The 15,449-nt window shown below is 42.0% G+C and overlaps 1 protein-coding gene across 1 annotated transcript; it reads left to right on the forward strand.

The window, feature by feature from the left end:
* The first annotated feature begins 3,049 nt into the window (after positions 1 to 3,049).
* Positions 3,050 to 6,878, forward strand: LOC131556095 (cytochrome c oxidase subunit 7A2, mitochondrial). Its single transcript, XM_058802509.1, has 4 exons — positions 3,050 to 3,136; positions 4,192 to 4,278; positions 5,736 to 5,820; positions 6,664 to 6,878. The coding sequence occupies exons 1-4, from the start codon at positions 3,119 to 3,121 to the stop codon at positions 6,720 to 6,722; spliced, it is 249 nt and encodes an 82-aa protein (XP_058658492.1). The 5' UTR covers positions 3,050 to 3,118; the 3' UTR covers positions 6,723 to 6,878.
* The last annotated feature ends 8,571 nt before the right edge of the window (positions 6,879 to 15,449 follow it).

Consider the following 15,449-nt stretch of genomic DNA (forward strand, 5'->3'; position numbering starts at 1 on the left):
TGGAAAAAGGTGACTTAAGTCTAAATCAGGTACCTACAGTAAATTAAGTTACTTACTTTAATGCAGCTGCTGAAGAAGACGAAGAACATTGCATAATCACAGAGTAATCTGATCTTCAAAGTTCCTGTGACAAGACAAAGGGTTTCTGATCTTTCCTGAAAATGTGATCTACCCTTGGTATTACATAAGTTGTTTTTTTTTTTTATTTTAATTCAGTAATTCAACATAAAACCTCTCCAATACCCCCAAAATGTTCCCCTTATAAAAGGCTTGTCTGTATTGAACAACCTGCCCAAAATGCTCTCTTTCAAAGGAGAAGACAAAACGATGAAAATCTAAGTCAATTTTATTCTTGCTGGCTTCTTAGCAATGTGGCCAGTTTATGGAAGAGACTGCTTCTGGCAGTGTCAAAATAGACTCTGAAGTTTATTTTCAGAAAGCCCAATTGTGAAAAGTTTTGGGATTTTGTTTGATTAGTAGAAGTATTAAATTTTATTTAATATTAGTAGTAGTATTATATTTTCCTCAGAGCACCAGGAGTATTTTCATGTAAAAATTCTCTCCCTTCTAGCTCACAGAATGTTCGATCCCAATCTAATCTTATTTGACAGTATCAGTTAAGACTGAAGACCATTACGAAACGGCATGCTAAGAATTAGCAGGTCCTTACATGACCTGAGTCTCAAGTAAGAAACTACCTCCCCATAAGCCTCCCAGTGTGAACATCTTTAGCCTGTGCTTGCAAGTGACGTGATACTGTCCACCTGAGTTACATCAACTGCTGCTGCAAGGTCTGAAGTTGGAAGATTATCTCTCATTTTGTCATAGGGATGAAATAAAGAGGAATAAAAGTGTAAGTCAATCACTAAGGAAGTTCAAGAAGTTTTTTAAAAAATATAAATTAAAATGAAGTATTTTGAGATCTTTCTCACTAGACCCTTGATAAAGATTATGTAAAATAAACAATTTGAGCAAATGGAATGCCAGAGTTATGTGCAAATTGAATAGAATTTTTACCTGAGGACTCTGCCCAAATTTTACAAAATAAAATGGTGAGATGCTTAGTGTTAGAGGTGCAAGAATGTAATTAATAACCTCATTAGTTCTATTATGAAAACGGGAAGGATTGGACTGTGATACTCTTGGAAGAAAGGAAAATACTGTCTTTGGGATCACCTACTGAGGCCTAATTTTATGTCATCTTTTTAGCAGGATTTATGCACCCTTGTATTACTGGTTGAAGAGGTAGAACACTTTTTTTACGACAAATGCTTCTAAACAGCTAGGTTAACAAGCCTGCTTTCTTTCTGGCTTAAACAGAACTTAGTTCAACAATGAGTTTTGATAAACAATTTTGTTACACAATGCAATACATGCAATAATTTCCCTGTTCAGTTAGGAAGAAGCAGTGTGTTTGTTTCTAATGAAACATCTTCATCCTAAAGCAGCAAGTTGCCATTTCTCATTCCCTCAAGTTTTCATTTCTTCATGAATTAGTCAACACTGAAGAGACCAGCTGTGCTTGCTCTGAGCATTTATTATGTAGCTTTGAGCAGGTAGGTAACCCACATGTCAATCCTTAAGTATGGCCTTTCTGTTGTAAAGGGTATTTATACCGAAAATGTCCCTGAACTTTAGATTCAGACATACCAGATCGTAGCTCACACAGCAGAAATCAGGATTAATAATTTATCTGTGAATTATGATTCTTTTACCAGTATCTGGTATTCAACTGAGTTTATAAAAATCAGAATAAAATATTGTATGCACTCATAAGATTGCAAGAGGAATGAATGGAAATCTATCTTATAGTGGTAGTAATGTATTTTTAAGTGTTGCTCTGTGATAGCACTGCTCAAATGTTTGAAATCCAGTTGTTAAATAATGCATCCAGTTTCCTCCTTTGTTAAAGCACCTATTTGTCCATGACTGTGCTTTCTAAATGCTATTTTAAATATTTTGCACAGCTCAGGCTATATCTATAAATGCTTCATCATTGCATTTTTAGTTTCTTTTTGGGACAGTTCGTAAGATTGAGATATGATCCTTGTTATTTTCATACTGAATTGAGCACTAATTTGTCGTGTTTGACACACGTTATTCATCATGAGGTTTGGCACCAGTGTAAAAGTATTGTAATGCCAAAAACTAAGTGCACTTCAACTGCAGCAAAGCCATTCCTGACAGCATTGTATTTCAGCATAAGCTTGAAGCATGGGAAAATGCAATTATGGGGCTAGATCTGCAATGCAGAAAAAACATGCATAGGCTTCAACTACATAGAGTAGTTTCTTGAAGGGCAATTCATTCTTTCCTGAGACTCGAGTAGGTTTGTATTTCATACAATTCCAGCATTTCTTCACTCTATGTAATTATAGGTCATGAAACATGAAGCTGAAGTTGGTTGGTTTTTGGTTGTGTTTTTTGTTTAACCCACACGCAGAATACTCTGTGTCCCAGCCACTAACAGAGCTTGAGGCAGAGGCTAGGTACTGCCTGGGGTGCTTTGGGGTTTTCTGAGTGTAGCGGCTCAATAAAGGATGGACGCCACATCCACGCAGGGGGGCCAGAACCGCTCCTGAGTCGGACCCAGGCTCTGCCTCGCTCGGCGTCCTTGCCTGCAGTGGCGGCCCCTGGGCATTCCAGCGCGTCCAGGCGAACAGGCGCAGCCCAGCGTGCTGCTCTCCCGGGACACGCATCCCGCCCTCTGCAGGTATTAAACTCCTCAACGAAAGGAGATTTAAAATTCTGTATGGAGGACCTCGGGGGGACATTTCAAGGATTTCCCGAGGCGGCCGCAACCACAGAGTCCGGTGGCAGCAGGTTCCCCGCCGAGGCTGTGTGGGCAATCAAACGCTCCCGGTGTGCTTCAGCCGCAGGCGGCCCTGCGTGTTCTGAGAGGTCACCGCTCGTCCTTCCCGGCGCTGGGGTCTCAGCCCGGGCTCCCGGCCCCGCCTCGCTACCCAAGCCGGGCTGGGCGGACTGGCTGGGGGCGCTGTGGGCTCTGCGGCGGCGCTCCGGGCCGCTGCCTCTGTGGTGCGTCCGCCGTGGGCGGGGGAGCCGCTTCCCCTTCCGCTGCCCTTGTTGCCGGCGGGAGGTGACAGGACCAAGAGCCGCGATGTGGCGGAACGTGCAGGTGAGGCCCGGGGAGAGCGGCCCGCTGCCGCCGCCGGCGTGTGGGGCTCGCTCAGGGTGCCCGCCCGGCTGCGGGGCTCGGCTGCGGTGGCCGCTCTCCCTGCACGGCGCTGCGGAGCGACCTGCGGGGGTCGGGGCAAGGTCCACGTAGTGCTGAGCTTCAGGGACTTGAGAGGATAAGGCTGAGTCGCGGGGCTCGGTACGCTGCGCTCGTCTCGAAGGAGATCTATTTTATAGCGTGTTTGTTTGGGGTGGGTAAGGAGAGGAGATGCCTGGTCCCGTTCCTTGCAACCAGCATCACTGTATGTTTGCTCGCCCCGTGGCTGCGTTTCCAGCGAGGGTAATTGTGTGGAAACGATGTGTTGTCAATGTTGCCTGAAGGAGGCCGAGGCCGCCTGCAGCTTAGCGCTGCCGCGCTTTGAGCCTTGACATTTTAGCAAAGGCAGATTAAAGAATTGTATATAGGTCACTGATTTTGGTAGGCTACCCTATATCATCAGTGTGTGGAAACAGATTCCAGCTCAGGACACAGCAAGGTGATTTAAGCTGTGTGGTGGGATGAAGGTGTCTCCTTAGCACTCTGAAGGTTGCCCCTGTGCTGGTGGCTCCTAGGTGAACTGCAGCAGTGACAGGAGTTTCTTGTCTTCAGAAACACAAATATTTTTGTCAAAAATATTATTGTCCCTTTCGCTATTTAGATACAGAAAATGGTGCCTAAAACTGAGGTCTAAGGGGGAAGAGGCTGAGATTTCTCCTGAAAGGGAACCTGAAGGTTATGCTGCAGATCCATAAATCCGTTGTGTCTTACTGAAAGTAATTTTTCCGAGGTTTTCCTTTCCAGGTAGCTAGTCAAGCAGTCCTTTACATAGTTTGCTGAAAAATTTACTGAATTCAAAACTAGCATGTTTTGGTGAAGTTTTGTATGTTTGTTTGTTTTTAAAAGCCTTTCATTTTTGCTGTCCCACTTCTGTCTTGCTTTTCAAAGAATTTTTACCCAGTGTGGACAGAGCTGTGAAATGTCACTGTTCCTAAAACACTGTTTATCCTTTATTTCAGGCTTTTCGCCAGATTTCCCAGAGAACCATAAGCACTGCTTCACGCAGGCTTGTAAATAGAGTTTCTGAGAATCAGAAGATATTTCAGGTAATGAATGAGTTGAATAATGTTAGTAGATTAACAAGGTTTTAGTAGATCATAACTGCATGGTTTTTTCAAAAGAACTGGTCAGGCTCCCCTTTACATCTGAAGAGAGCTCTCAAAATCTGTTGTATGACTAGAGCATTTGCAATTAGCAGTTGTTTTCTGCAGAGGTTGAGTATTTTTACATGCATTCTTGACTTGCTGACTCTTTAGTTTTTTTTTTTTACCCCATGAAATGATTTTTACTGGAGTTTCTTGTAAGTATTAGGCATGGTACAAAGATAAAGTACTCTGAAATTAGTTGATATGGGGGAGTATGTCCAGTGAACAAATAGAGAAAAAGAGTGAAAAGACAGAAATAACAGTGAAAAGGTAAATCTGAAATCCTACATCTCTTTCTATAGCTCATAGATAAGCCCCGTAATTTTTAATAAGGATGTGGTATTACTCTATTTCTCAGTCATGAAAACTGTAAAGGTCTTAAATGATTGGATTAATTCCTTGAAAAATATTGCATCTTTAAGAATAATTTCTGAATTACTCTGTTCCTGATTGATAGGGCCACTAGGTGAAGTAGTAAAAGCAGAGAACATTTCAGAGAGTAATCCCAGCTATGAGCCACAACCTGGAGCTGTAGCTTCAGATTGAGGATAAACTGGTCTTCAGCTCCGTGAAAGGGACCAAATATATTAGAAGCCCCACTTCAATTGTTTTAGTTTCTTATTGGTTTCCTTTCCTCTGAAAGAGAAAGCCAGTCTTGTTGAGGCACTGGACTAAGGAGCACGGTGTTCATTGTGAGCCAAGGGGAAGGAAATGGGAGGGTGATGTTGGTGATGGGACAGGGTCAGAGGTTCAGTTTCTGCTGGCAGAGATCTATAGGCATATCTCTTCCTCCTTCCATTCCTTTCTTGTGGGACAGCAAGTTAGGCTGGGGTAAGGTGCAGGTCACCAGCACTGCAGGCTGGCCTGAGATCCAGAGCAGCGTCATCTTGCTGACAGGAGTAAAGATCACGTGGGTCTGGTGCTTAGGAGTTCTGCTTTGGGTGGAGCAAAACAATTTCCTGTGTGCCACCAAGTGACAATTGAGACTCCTCCCCCTGTTGCTCCCTGTATAAGGGACTGACTGTGCTGGAGATGGACGGGAGGTTTCTAGGGGTGGTAATCACATCCCGTGCACCTGAGGGCTCTGGCTGGTGTCAGAAGTGTTCATGCCTCTGCCAGTCACTGCTTTGGATACAAGCTGTGCTCATGGTTTTTTATATTCCCCTAGTGAGTCATCACCTGATAACAGAATGAAAGCTTTCAAGACAGAGCAGGATCTAAATAAGGTTCAGTGTCTTTTGGGAGTCAGAAAGATATTGTGGGGTAGTAATTCTTCTGCTGGGTAACTGTAGTTATATTAACACAATATTGTAAATGCTGCGTATAAATAGTTAATTTTTGTCACTTGTTTCCATTAGGAGGATAATGGCCTCCCAGTGCATCTTAAAGGTGGGGCAAAAGATTCTATGTTGTATAGAACCACTGCGGGTCTGACGCTGTTTGGTAAGGCTAATACTGAAATATTTATGCTTTGGTACAATTTCCAGTGCACTAATATTAAAATATTTTTGCTTTGGTACAATCTCCAACATGAATGGTGTTTTCTCTGTAAAATAATTATGCAATGCCTTCAGTCTCTTCTTTATAACGTGCAAAGTTTATATAGAGAAACAAAAACAACATTTGGACATACTGTGTATTCATTTGTGCTTTTTCCAGGTTTAGATTTTCATATGACTTTTTCCCAGACTAAGCACCATGGTCTGAATACTCCTTCAGGTTTTACATATGGTGTTAGGGAAAAACAGAACTACTTCATGTATTCTGCAAAGGAGTAAAATGTAATTATAGCATGTACATGAACCAGTTTTCACACTAGCCTGACTTTTCTTAGTGATAGGTGATACTCAGTGTACTGAGTTTTCATGTGCTGTGAAAACTAGCAGAATTATAACCAAGATTCATAATACTACATATATATGTAATCTTTATGTTGCTTGTTACCTAATTTTGCAATAGTCTCTTAAACGTGTTGATCAAATGGATTTTCAGTTCAGCTACTTTAGTAATTAGTAACTTCATGATTGTGGAGGTTCCACAGATATGCCTCTCCCCACTTTTTTTCCCCATCTCTTTTTTTTTGCAGCCTGTGGAAATGTATTTATTTAAATTTTTTTTCTCTAAAATATGAATTACCAAAAAAAATTGAGACGTGGCTGTGGAAATGTATTTTGTCTGAATTGCAGCTGCTTTTTGTCAGTATTTCTTCTGGAACAAACTGGAAAGCTGACTTCAGAGGAATTCTGTGTGCTAATCTGAAAATATCTTTTCTGTCTCTTAACTCAGGAACAATGTATGCTGTTTATTACCTTCTTGTCTCTTCAATGCCCAAGAAGCCGAACTGATTCCATTTGAGGATGCCTCAGCAACCAACATCTCTTTGTCCAGTTCCCATGTGACTGTGGTGGCAGCTTATTATAAGCAGCTGACTTAATGATTGGAATCATACGTTAATTGTAACATATAAACTGCAATCAATAAAGCAGTTTTTACGTGGTGGAGTGGGTGTCCGGACTGTATCTTCTGTTTATGTGTGTGAGCATTTGTGGTCCTAGGGTCGCCAGGCTGGTGAAGAGGGCTCTAAACTAAGCTTGCTGGCAGAGGAGAGCCTCAGCCCTTCCCACTCCTCATCTCAGTTTGATGCCAGTGCCAGCCATAGATGCCCAGAGCCAGGAAAGGGATTACGGGACAGCAGGAGCACTTGCAGAGCAGCACAAAGGACTCACAGACATTCCAGCCAGGAAGTCTGTCTCATCAGGGACACAAGAGTGCCTCTGTGGGAATGCAGGCATCATAGGGAATGAACAGGAGGAGTTAGAGACGTGCTCAGATGTGCAAGGCTGTGCTCTCAGCGGCATCAGAGAGGAGCAATGGGATGGAAGGACTGGCAGGGAATAGCAGGTGCTACCCTCAGTGTCAGTGACCAGCCAGGCTGCATCAACTCCACTGGGGATGGGTGAGGAGTTGATGGGGAGCTTGTGGGTGAGGATTAAAGGGAGCACAGGGACAGGTGACATTGTGGTGGGGGTCTGTTGCTGGCTACCCAACCAGGAGGACTGAGTAGATGAAGCTATAGACAGACAGCAGCAGCCTCATAGTCACCAGCCCTGGGTCTCATGGGAGACTTCAGTCTGTCTTGGAGGGACAGCAGAGCAGGGCATAAGCATCACTTGTAAGGTACTGTGATGGCTCTCACTAGCTTGATTATTGCAATTATTGGGGAAAGTCATAATGGAAACACATTGTTCTGCATCCCTAGTTCAGTTTTATGTTCCTAACAGAATTTGTGCCTTTTTAACTTTCCTGTTAAGTTGCTACTTGTGGGTTATTGTGCCCAAAGTCTGGTATTGACTCTGTAACTCTGGGGCTTCTAAAAAAACCCCAAACAATTTCATCAAAGTAATCGTTTTGTTTCTCTTCTCAAGGAAACAGTGGAATTTTCAAAATGTGAAAACAAGCTCAAACATCTAGCCTCCCACTACAGTGCTATTTTAAGCCTCTTGTGGATTAAGATTTGTTTCCAATTTTTTGTTGCTGTCCTGGAGAACCACAGTATACTTGTTAAACTTGAGGCAAACTGGAAGAGAAGAGTGTACTCAGGATTCTTTCTAGTAGAACCAAAAATCTTAAAAAAAGGTGAATGGGGGAATACCCCTCAATGGTAGCTTCTCTGCACAGATGGCTTTGGCCAACTGCATGACTAAAAGAATAAATACCTGGATGGATTTGTGGGAAAAAGGTTTGGGAAGTGGAGATTAACATTGATTCCTACAAAGAAGCGAAACCCCATGGCACAGTAAACTATACTACACAGAATGTGAAGAATGTGAAACACAAAACAGTCTGCTCTGTGCAGTGCTGGTAAGGCTTCTGCTGCCATCACATGCCAGTGTTACCCTCAAGTGTGGACCAAGTGGTGGGCACCTGGAAGGCAATGTAAGGAAAGATCACTGTGTTTAAAATGCTCACATTTTATCCTGCCTACAGGGATTATGCAGAATTTTGAAAGGAGTAATTGTTCAAATAGTCCCAACTATAAAATCCTGTGATGAGCTAGGCAGTAAATTTGTGTGTACATGTTTGAGTGTGCAACCAAAGCAGAACATGCAGCTTTCTTGTTTTTGCACTGAGCTGTGTCTCAGTCCATGTCCCCGGGATCCAGAGCAGGCTGTGAGGTGGGCCGGCAGCAGCCCTGGTGGCGGAGCATGGGGGAGTAAAAGGCAAGCTAGGAAAAAGTTTCATCCTACAGAGCAATCACTATTATTACAAGTCAGAGCCTTGAAATGTTATTTAAATGAGTATCAAATGGCAAAGGCTTGTTCTGGCAGAGCTGGGTGCAGCATCCCCGGGATCTGTCCCTGGAGCAGGAGCGGGAGCGGGCGGCGCTGTCCCGGCGCGCTGTGCCGGGCGCTCGCAGGGAGGCGTCCGCGATCCGCGCTCCGAGAGAGAGCTCTGCTGCTGCGGGGGCAGCGGGAGGAGCAAACCAAACCAAACCCACGGTCAGCTGCTCAGCACCATTTTATGGGACTGCATTGCAACACTAGCCGGGAAATTCCCATCTGCTGTGCAGTCTATACATGTATCTCATTGCAGGCGCAACCACATCACCAATTGTGAGAGGTAAACTGGGTGCCTGTATTGACTATATATTGTCTCTCTCTAGGAGAATACAAAAATAGAGCCACGTATCTTCCCTATTGCTAAAATATCTGAAGATCTTAACTTCAATCTCCCTATGGGTATTATATGAGTAGCAGAAAATAAAATAGGCAACATCCATCACTCCTTGCTAATGTGAAAAAGTTGCAACTATAAAGGAATCAAATGGTCACTGATATGAAGGCATGGGCTTCTAGACATTAATATACTCAGCTTAGAAGTGTGCCAACTTTGTCAAAATAAAAGAAAAAATTATTCATGCCACTGTTAATAGAAATTAATATTCAAGTAATAATCGGATGAAACAGAAAATGAAATCCTCAGTACTGCAGTTGCAAGTTCCACAATCCTTTCTGAGATTCCAAATGTACAGACCATGTTTTACTTTCTCCATTTGGAAGGTAGCTCAGAATATCAACTCTTAGAATGGTGCCCTGGGCTACGTTTTCTTGGCTGCTGAATACATGTATACATCCAATTAGCCTGACACATACAAAAATTTCCCCAGTAAAAGTCTGAGTACTAACAATACCACAATAATACAGCACTGACTTCCTGAAAGACACCGTGAAAAAGTTTAGAAACTCTCTGAAGTAAAAAGAAAACCCCAGGGAGATCTTTCAGTGTATGATCTTCATTGTACTTCTTTTTTTTTCTTTTTCCAGGTCCCAGAGTAAAAATATCACTTCTATAGAGTTGCTCACCTTAGCCATCACTGCTCTGAACTATGAGAAACCATGATGAATTTTTTTTCTGTGTTCATACTATGCTGTCACTCCTTACTCTCCCATTCTTTTTCAATTCTTTTCACTATCAGAGCTGGAGATTAACCTTCACAGTTGCTAGGGTGAATCAGACTTTCAGAGTCAAAATCAATCTGATCAACCTGACTTGACCCTAAATAAGGTATTTAGGGGATGAGTAAGTCAGAACTAATGTATCTTTTCATGTGCATGCTTGTGCGATTATTTTTTTAAAGAAGTTCCTTTTAGCAATAACATCACCTTCTCTAATCTAACTTGCCTGAGTCTTTCCACTTATTTTTTCAGTACTCAGTCAATTCTGCTGTAAAAATAATGGCTTGTCCAGAAACACCATCTGAGGAGAATCTCTTGGCCGGACTGTAGTTTTTCTGAATGTAAGTATTCACAGAATCACAGAATTAACTAGGCTGGAAAAGACTTTTGAGATCATCAAGTCCAGCCTATATCCAAGTCTTCAAACTCAGAGAGTAACACATACAGTCTGATACATGTTTTGGTCTTGCCCCAGTATTTTTGAAGAGTTGTTATTATTCACAGTTTTTCCATTAGACTAACTGATCACAGCCTCCCCCAAAACACATCTAGAGCTAAAAGCACACTTGTACCTATTTCCTCAAAAATATGCATCCTTGTCAAAAGTGGTCATTGGCTGGGATTCCTGTTTAGAAATGTTGTGACGAGCCAAATTCATTCTCAGGGAGCTGGGGAGGTACTTGTGGGAAGGGGTTATCCCACTGAGTCCCCAATCAGGCAGTTCTGAGTTTAGATCCTCAAAGAAAACCAGTGTCTGTATGCAGCTCACTAAGGTCTCAAAATATTCACTCCCATTGCTTATAGGCTGCTGACCCCCAGAGAAAACTGCCAGAGAGATGAATTTGTCCTTTGCTTCGGGGTTTCTTTGAGTTCCCAATCCATAAGAGTGAACTTTCTGAAATATAAGGATCTTTTGCCTCTTCAGTCTGGTTTATCATGTGCAATCTTCTTTCTGCCTCCACAGTATTTCAGTCTTTTATTATTATATTAACTTGCTTTAGTGTTTTCATTCATGAAAATGTCTGTCCTTTGCCTTGTTGGGTCTCTGCTCTCTGCAAGAAAAGGCAAGATGCTGTCTGATGGGCATGGAACTAAGTTGGAAAGTGATGATGAGGTAAGATTTACTAATATTTAAGCTTTATGTAGGCAAGAACATGGAAGGAGTTGCAATAAAAAAGACCACAGGAGGCTTGGAGTTTTAAAGTTACCTAAGTTAAGTTTCCTAAAAAGAATTGTTGCAAGCTAAGTATGAAATGAACAAGGTCACAGTATTGCTTTAAAAGCATATTTCAGCATAAGCACTCTCCTCTGTGAACTACTTTTGACTGCGAACAGAGTTGTAAAATAAGAGAGAAGTAGAGTGTCTTGTGATATGTCAATCTAATAAAATTTTATCCTTCACCTTAGAGATATGTTGTGGAATAGCTCTCTTGAGGCTGCCTGTAAAGTTCACCTAGAGATACAGTTCCTTGTGATTTCACCAAGAGCAGCTGAAGAATGTTTTCCTTGAAAGGAACAATAGGATGTTCAATGGAGATACTTAAAATGTAGTAATTGAGTTAAACATCTTGTAGAGGACTTCTCAAGCGCAAAGAGACATAGTCCAGTTTCAACAATATCTGAAACAGAAGAAAAAAACCTAAATACTTTTAGATAGCTGTCTTATTTTTCTATGGAAGATTTCCCTTTTAGCCAAGAAATCTGGGCTGTGCAGGACTCAAAGTACATGATCTGTCCAAAATGATCATTTTTGTAGATTAAGATTCTTCTAAGAGTTTCTCTGTAAATCTTATGGTACCATCCTCATCAATGCAACTGTAACATGCTTAGTAGATATTTGGAAATGCTTTTGGGAATAAAAGAGAGAGAGAGGGAGATTCAGTGCTGTTACACTTTATTGCAGGTATTGAGACAGTTTGCTCTGAAAAACTGTGAGAAGCTTCTGTTCCTACAGGGTTCCAAGGAGAAGCTTGCGATTCTGTTAGGACCTTTAAGTAACTAACGCGTTCTTAATAATAATTGAGTAATATATGTATATGTAATATAAAAATGGTTCTACATTGTTTCATCTCAACATCAGCACTTACTCTGGATGACTAATGCTCTGGGTCCGAAGTTTATAATGGAAAGGCTGACACACACTCAGTCGTATCTATCATAGCACTATGCAAAAGGGAATTATATAATTAAAACATTATAATGATCTCTATTGCTCCGTGGGCAGTTACAAGTCCCACAGGAGTCAGGCCAACTGTGTTATCAAGGTTTATTCAGTCATCTCTTAGGAGCAGTGGGCACATTTTGCTAAATATAGTGTGGTGTGCTAATAAGTGCTCCATGTGGAGCATTGCACTGGGATCACTGTGCCACAGAGCTGTAGTGCAGTGCATGGGGTGTTAGCCCACCTCCCTTTGGCTGAGATTTTCAGAAAGAAGTTAAACTTAGACTGCTAAAGCCATACTCTGACATTTACATAAATAGCCTGATTTTTCAGAAAAGCAATACCAAGAAATTTTCTTCTATTAAAATAATGAAATAGAAAAATGTCTTATAACAACAAGGAAAGATGTTATTATTTCTGGAAATAGTGTTCACATGTATGAGCAGATTTCTGGGGAAAGAAGAGGAGAACTATAACTTTTGGTTTCCCATCCTAATTAACTATGGGGTGTAAATGCAGTTTCTGGAAGAAAGTCACAAAACAGTTGTGGTGCAGGATAGACCTCAACACTATGGCATTTTACAGAGTTAGGCATTTACAGAGTTGGGCTGTCTCAATCGGTACCTCTCTGGCCTGAGATCCAAAAGCAGAAAAACGGATGAATAGGACCTGAAAATCACATATTTTGATCAGTTCCAGGCCCATTTACTGATCTTATTCTGGTTCCTGGTAAATAGATATTTACATGAGTAGACTACAAAGCTTTGTATCGGCAGAAGACTTCACTGGCTAAAGTACCAGACATGAAAAAGGTTTTTGATTCAATGCCTCAAATGGAGTGCCCAACACCATTTCAAGTTATACCTGAGGCAAGTGTGGGCTGTATGCTTGGGGCTGGCAAATACAACAGAGGATCTGCAGGAGGCTCATATCATACTCTTGCATTACAGCAAAGGGGGGCCTCTATCAGGAGGCCTCTAACACTCAAAACATCACTGGGAGCTTGTCTCTGCCTCCTGGTGGTCCAGAACAGTCTGAGATGTGTCAGCATATGTGGGTCCTTGTCTGTAGCTGGCAGCTCCACAAGAGATCTCTGACGCTGCAGAACCCTCAGATGGCTCCAGAGCCCACTGTGACAACAGCTGATCCAAGCCCATGGATGGTGGCTGGCCAAACTGCTCAGGCACTGCTGAGTTCAGTAACTCAGGGCTTCATCAGCCACTGCAGAAGTTTGGATGCTGGGCTCATGTGCAGGCACATAAAGTACCCTAAGCCAGAGCCAAATGCCACCTGAGGTGGCCATGCAGGACAGAGCAGTGGGCACAGCCAATGTTCCTAAAGGGCAAAGCTGCGATGGTGGGGCCAATGTCAAGGAGTACACGTTCTCTGCCTGCCTCCTCAGCCACTGTGGAAGTTAGAGAAGCAGACTCCAGAGTTTTTATTAGAAAATAAAGTCCCAACAGCTACTCCTGGCATAAAGGGATATCATCTTGCAGCAGCTGTTCTTAGAAGATAATGATGTGGTAAAGCCCCATATTATGATGTGCCTTAAACAGGAAATCCCCTAAATACATTTTAAAGGGCACTGGGCAGAGGGTAAAGGAGCAACAAGTCAGATTTGCCAAAAGCCTATTTGTTTAAAAATCCTAAGCAGATAAAATTTATTTATTTATTTATTTATTTATTTATTTATTAGTTTTGTTAAACAAATAAGAGATATTGGAGCTAGTAGCAAACACATTTCTCTGGATAGAAAAATACATGCAGAAATCAAAACAATGCCAAACCCAAGACATGTGCACTAAACTAGGCTGACTAAAAGCTAACAGAGTAGTGAGGCCAGCTGGAGAGCGTCCAAGAGATCAGAGGAAAGGGCATATGAGAGAAGACATTTTAACAGCTTCAAGTGAAGCTTCTCAGCAGGCTGTAGAGGTGTTGATACCCAAGTGAGAGACTCAACTCCAACAGGTGAAAAAGGCTGTCAGCAAAGAGTACATGGAAGCTTTCAAGTAACCTTTAAAAGTAGAAACAAAAGCCAGTAGTTTTCTGTTTACACAATAGAGTGCTTCTGATACTGAAGCACATGGCAATATCTATTTATAATCCAAATAAATCTTGTGTTCTGGTATTTGGAACTGTCCATATTCAACATATTGGGAAGGAGCAGCCCCAAGGCTGCATTAAGAAATACTGATTTAGTTCTGCATTGTTTTGGTCCATGTATTTTCCTCCTTAGTCACTTGCCAATTAAGACTTTTGCAAAAGAAACAGGTTTCTTTTTCAAAGCTGGCTCATGTGGAGTTCATAAATGTTGTGACAGGTGATACCTAGGCTGTGTTTTCAATGCATTTGAGCTAAACTCTTGCCTGACTCTTTTTTCCACAAACTCTCAAAGTGTCCAAATGTCCATCAGTATCTGTGATAGGTGACATTCAGATGAGATCCCCAGATGGTATGTCCCAGGAAAGTATGGATAATTTAGGCTATCCAGCTCCTTGGGCCTGGTGCATTCCCTAGATGTGTCCTAGCCCAAGTTTTGCTTCTGGTGCTCTTTCTTTTGCAGAGGAAAAAACTGCGATTGATGCCACAGTCTGCCAGTTTGAATATGAAGGCACTCAGACTGAGAAGCTGGGGGGAGTGGGGAGCAGAGATGATGGTGACCATGGAGTCCACCTCCCACAAAGTTTAGAAATGGTCAAAAAAATTACGTGACTATCATATGCAGACATACTGTAACAGTAAAAGGGGTTTTAGCAAGACTGGTGGGATCTGTACCTCTGACAGTCACATACAAGAAGGATTTTCCCAGTCTGGCTTCCTTGCTCCCTGAGAGTTTGCAGACCAGCCAGCAAGCAATTGCAAGCAAGCAATTTTTCACAATAAACCAAGGCTATTTTTGTGGATTGGAACTTGATGGTACTTATGGTCCTTTCCAACCCATACCATTTTATGATTCTCTGATCCAAAGATACTGGCTTCTCTGGTGAAGTTGTATTTTTATTTCTGATGGCTGTGCTCATAGTCATGATTCTGGACAACTTGCAACTCACCTAAAACAAGTTTTTATCTATTGTCAGCTGGTACAAAACAGCTCCCCAAAGTATGCTGTTAGTACTAAGCACGGTATGGAGAATTTCTCTTTGAAGTCCTGGGGTACTTGAAATAACAGATCATAAACTAAATGGCTTCTAGGGATCTTTTCCAGCCTCATTTACTATGGTTCTGTGCATTCACATCAGATTCACTTGTCAGAATGCTTAAAGTTTTGAATGTTAGTCCTGCTGAACTGAGGATTTGGGGTTGACCTTTACATCCTCTAAACCTTTTTGGAAAGATATGTATTGGAATAGAGTGCAGCAGCAGCTGATTATTCCCCCTTGACAGCTTTCCTCCCACCTGCTCTTCAGTCAGAGGAATCACCACATCCTCATTGCCATTTGTGTCTGTGGGGGAGA

Source organism: Ammospiza caudacuta, chromosome 3 (assembly GCF_027887145.1).
Source record: "Ammospiza caudacuta isolate bAmmCau1 chromosome 3, bAmmCau1.pri, whole genome shotgun sequence".
NCBI lineage: Eukaryota > Metazoa > Chordata > Aves > Passeriformes > Passerellidae > Ammospiza > Ammospiza caudacuta.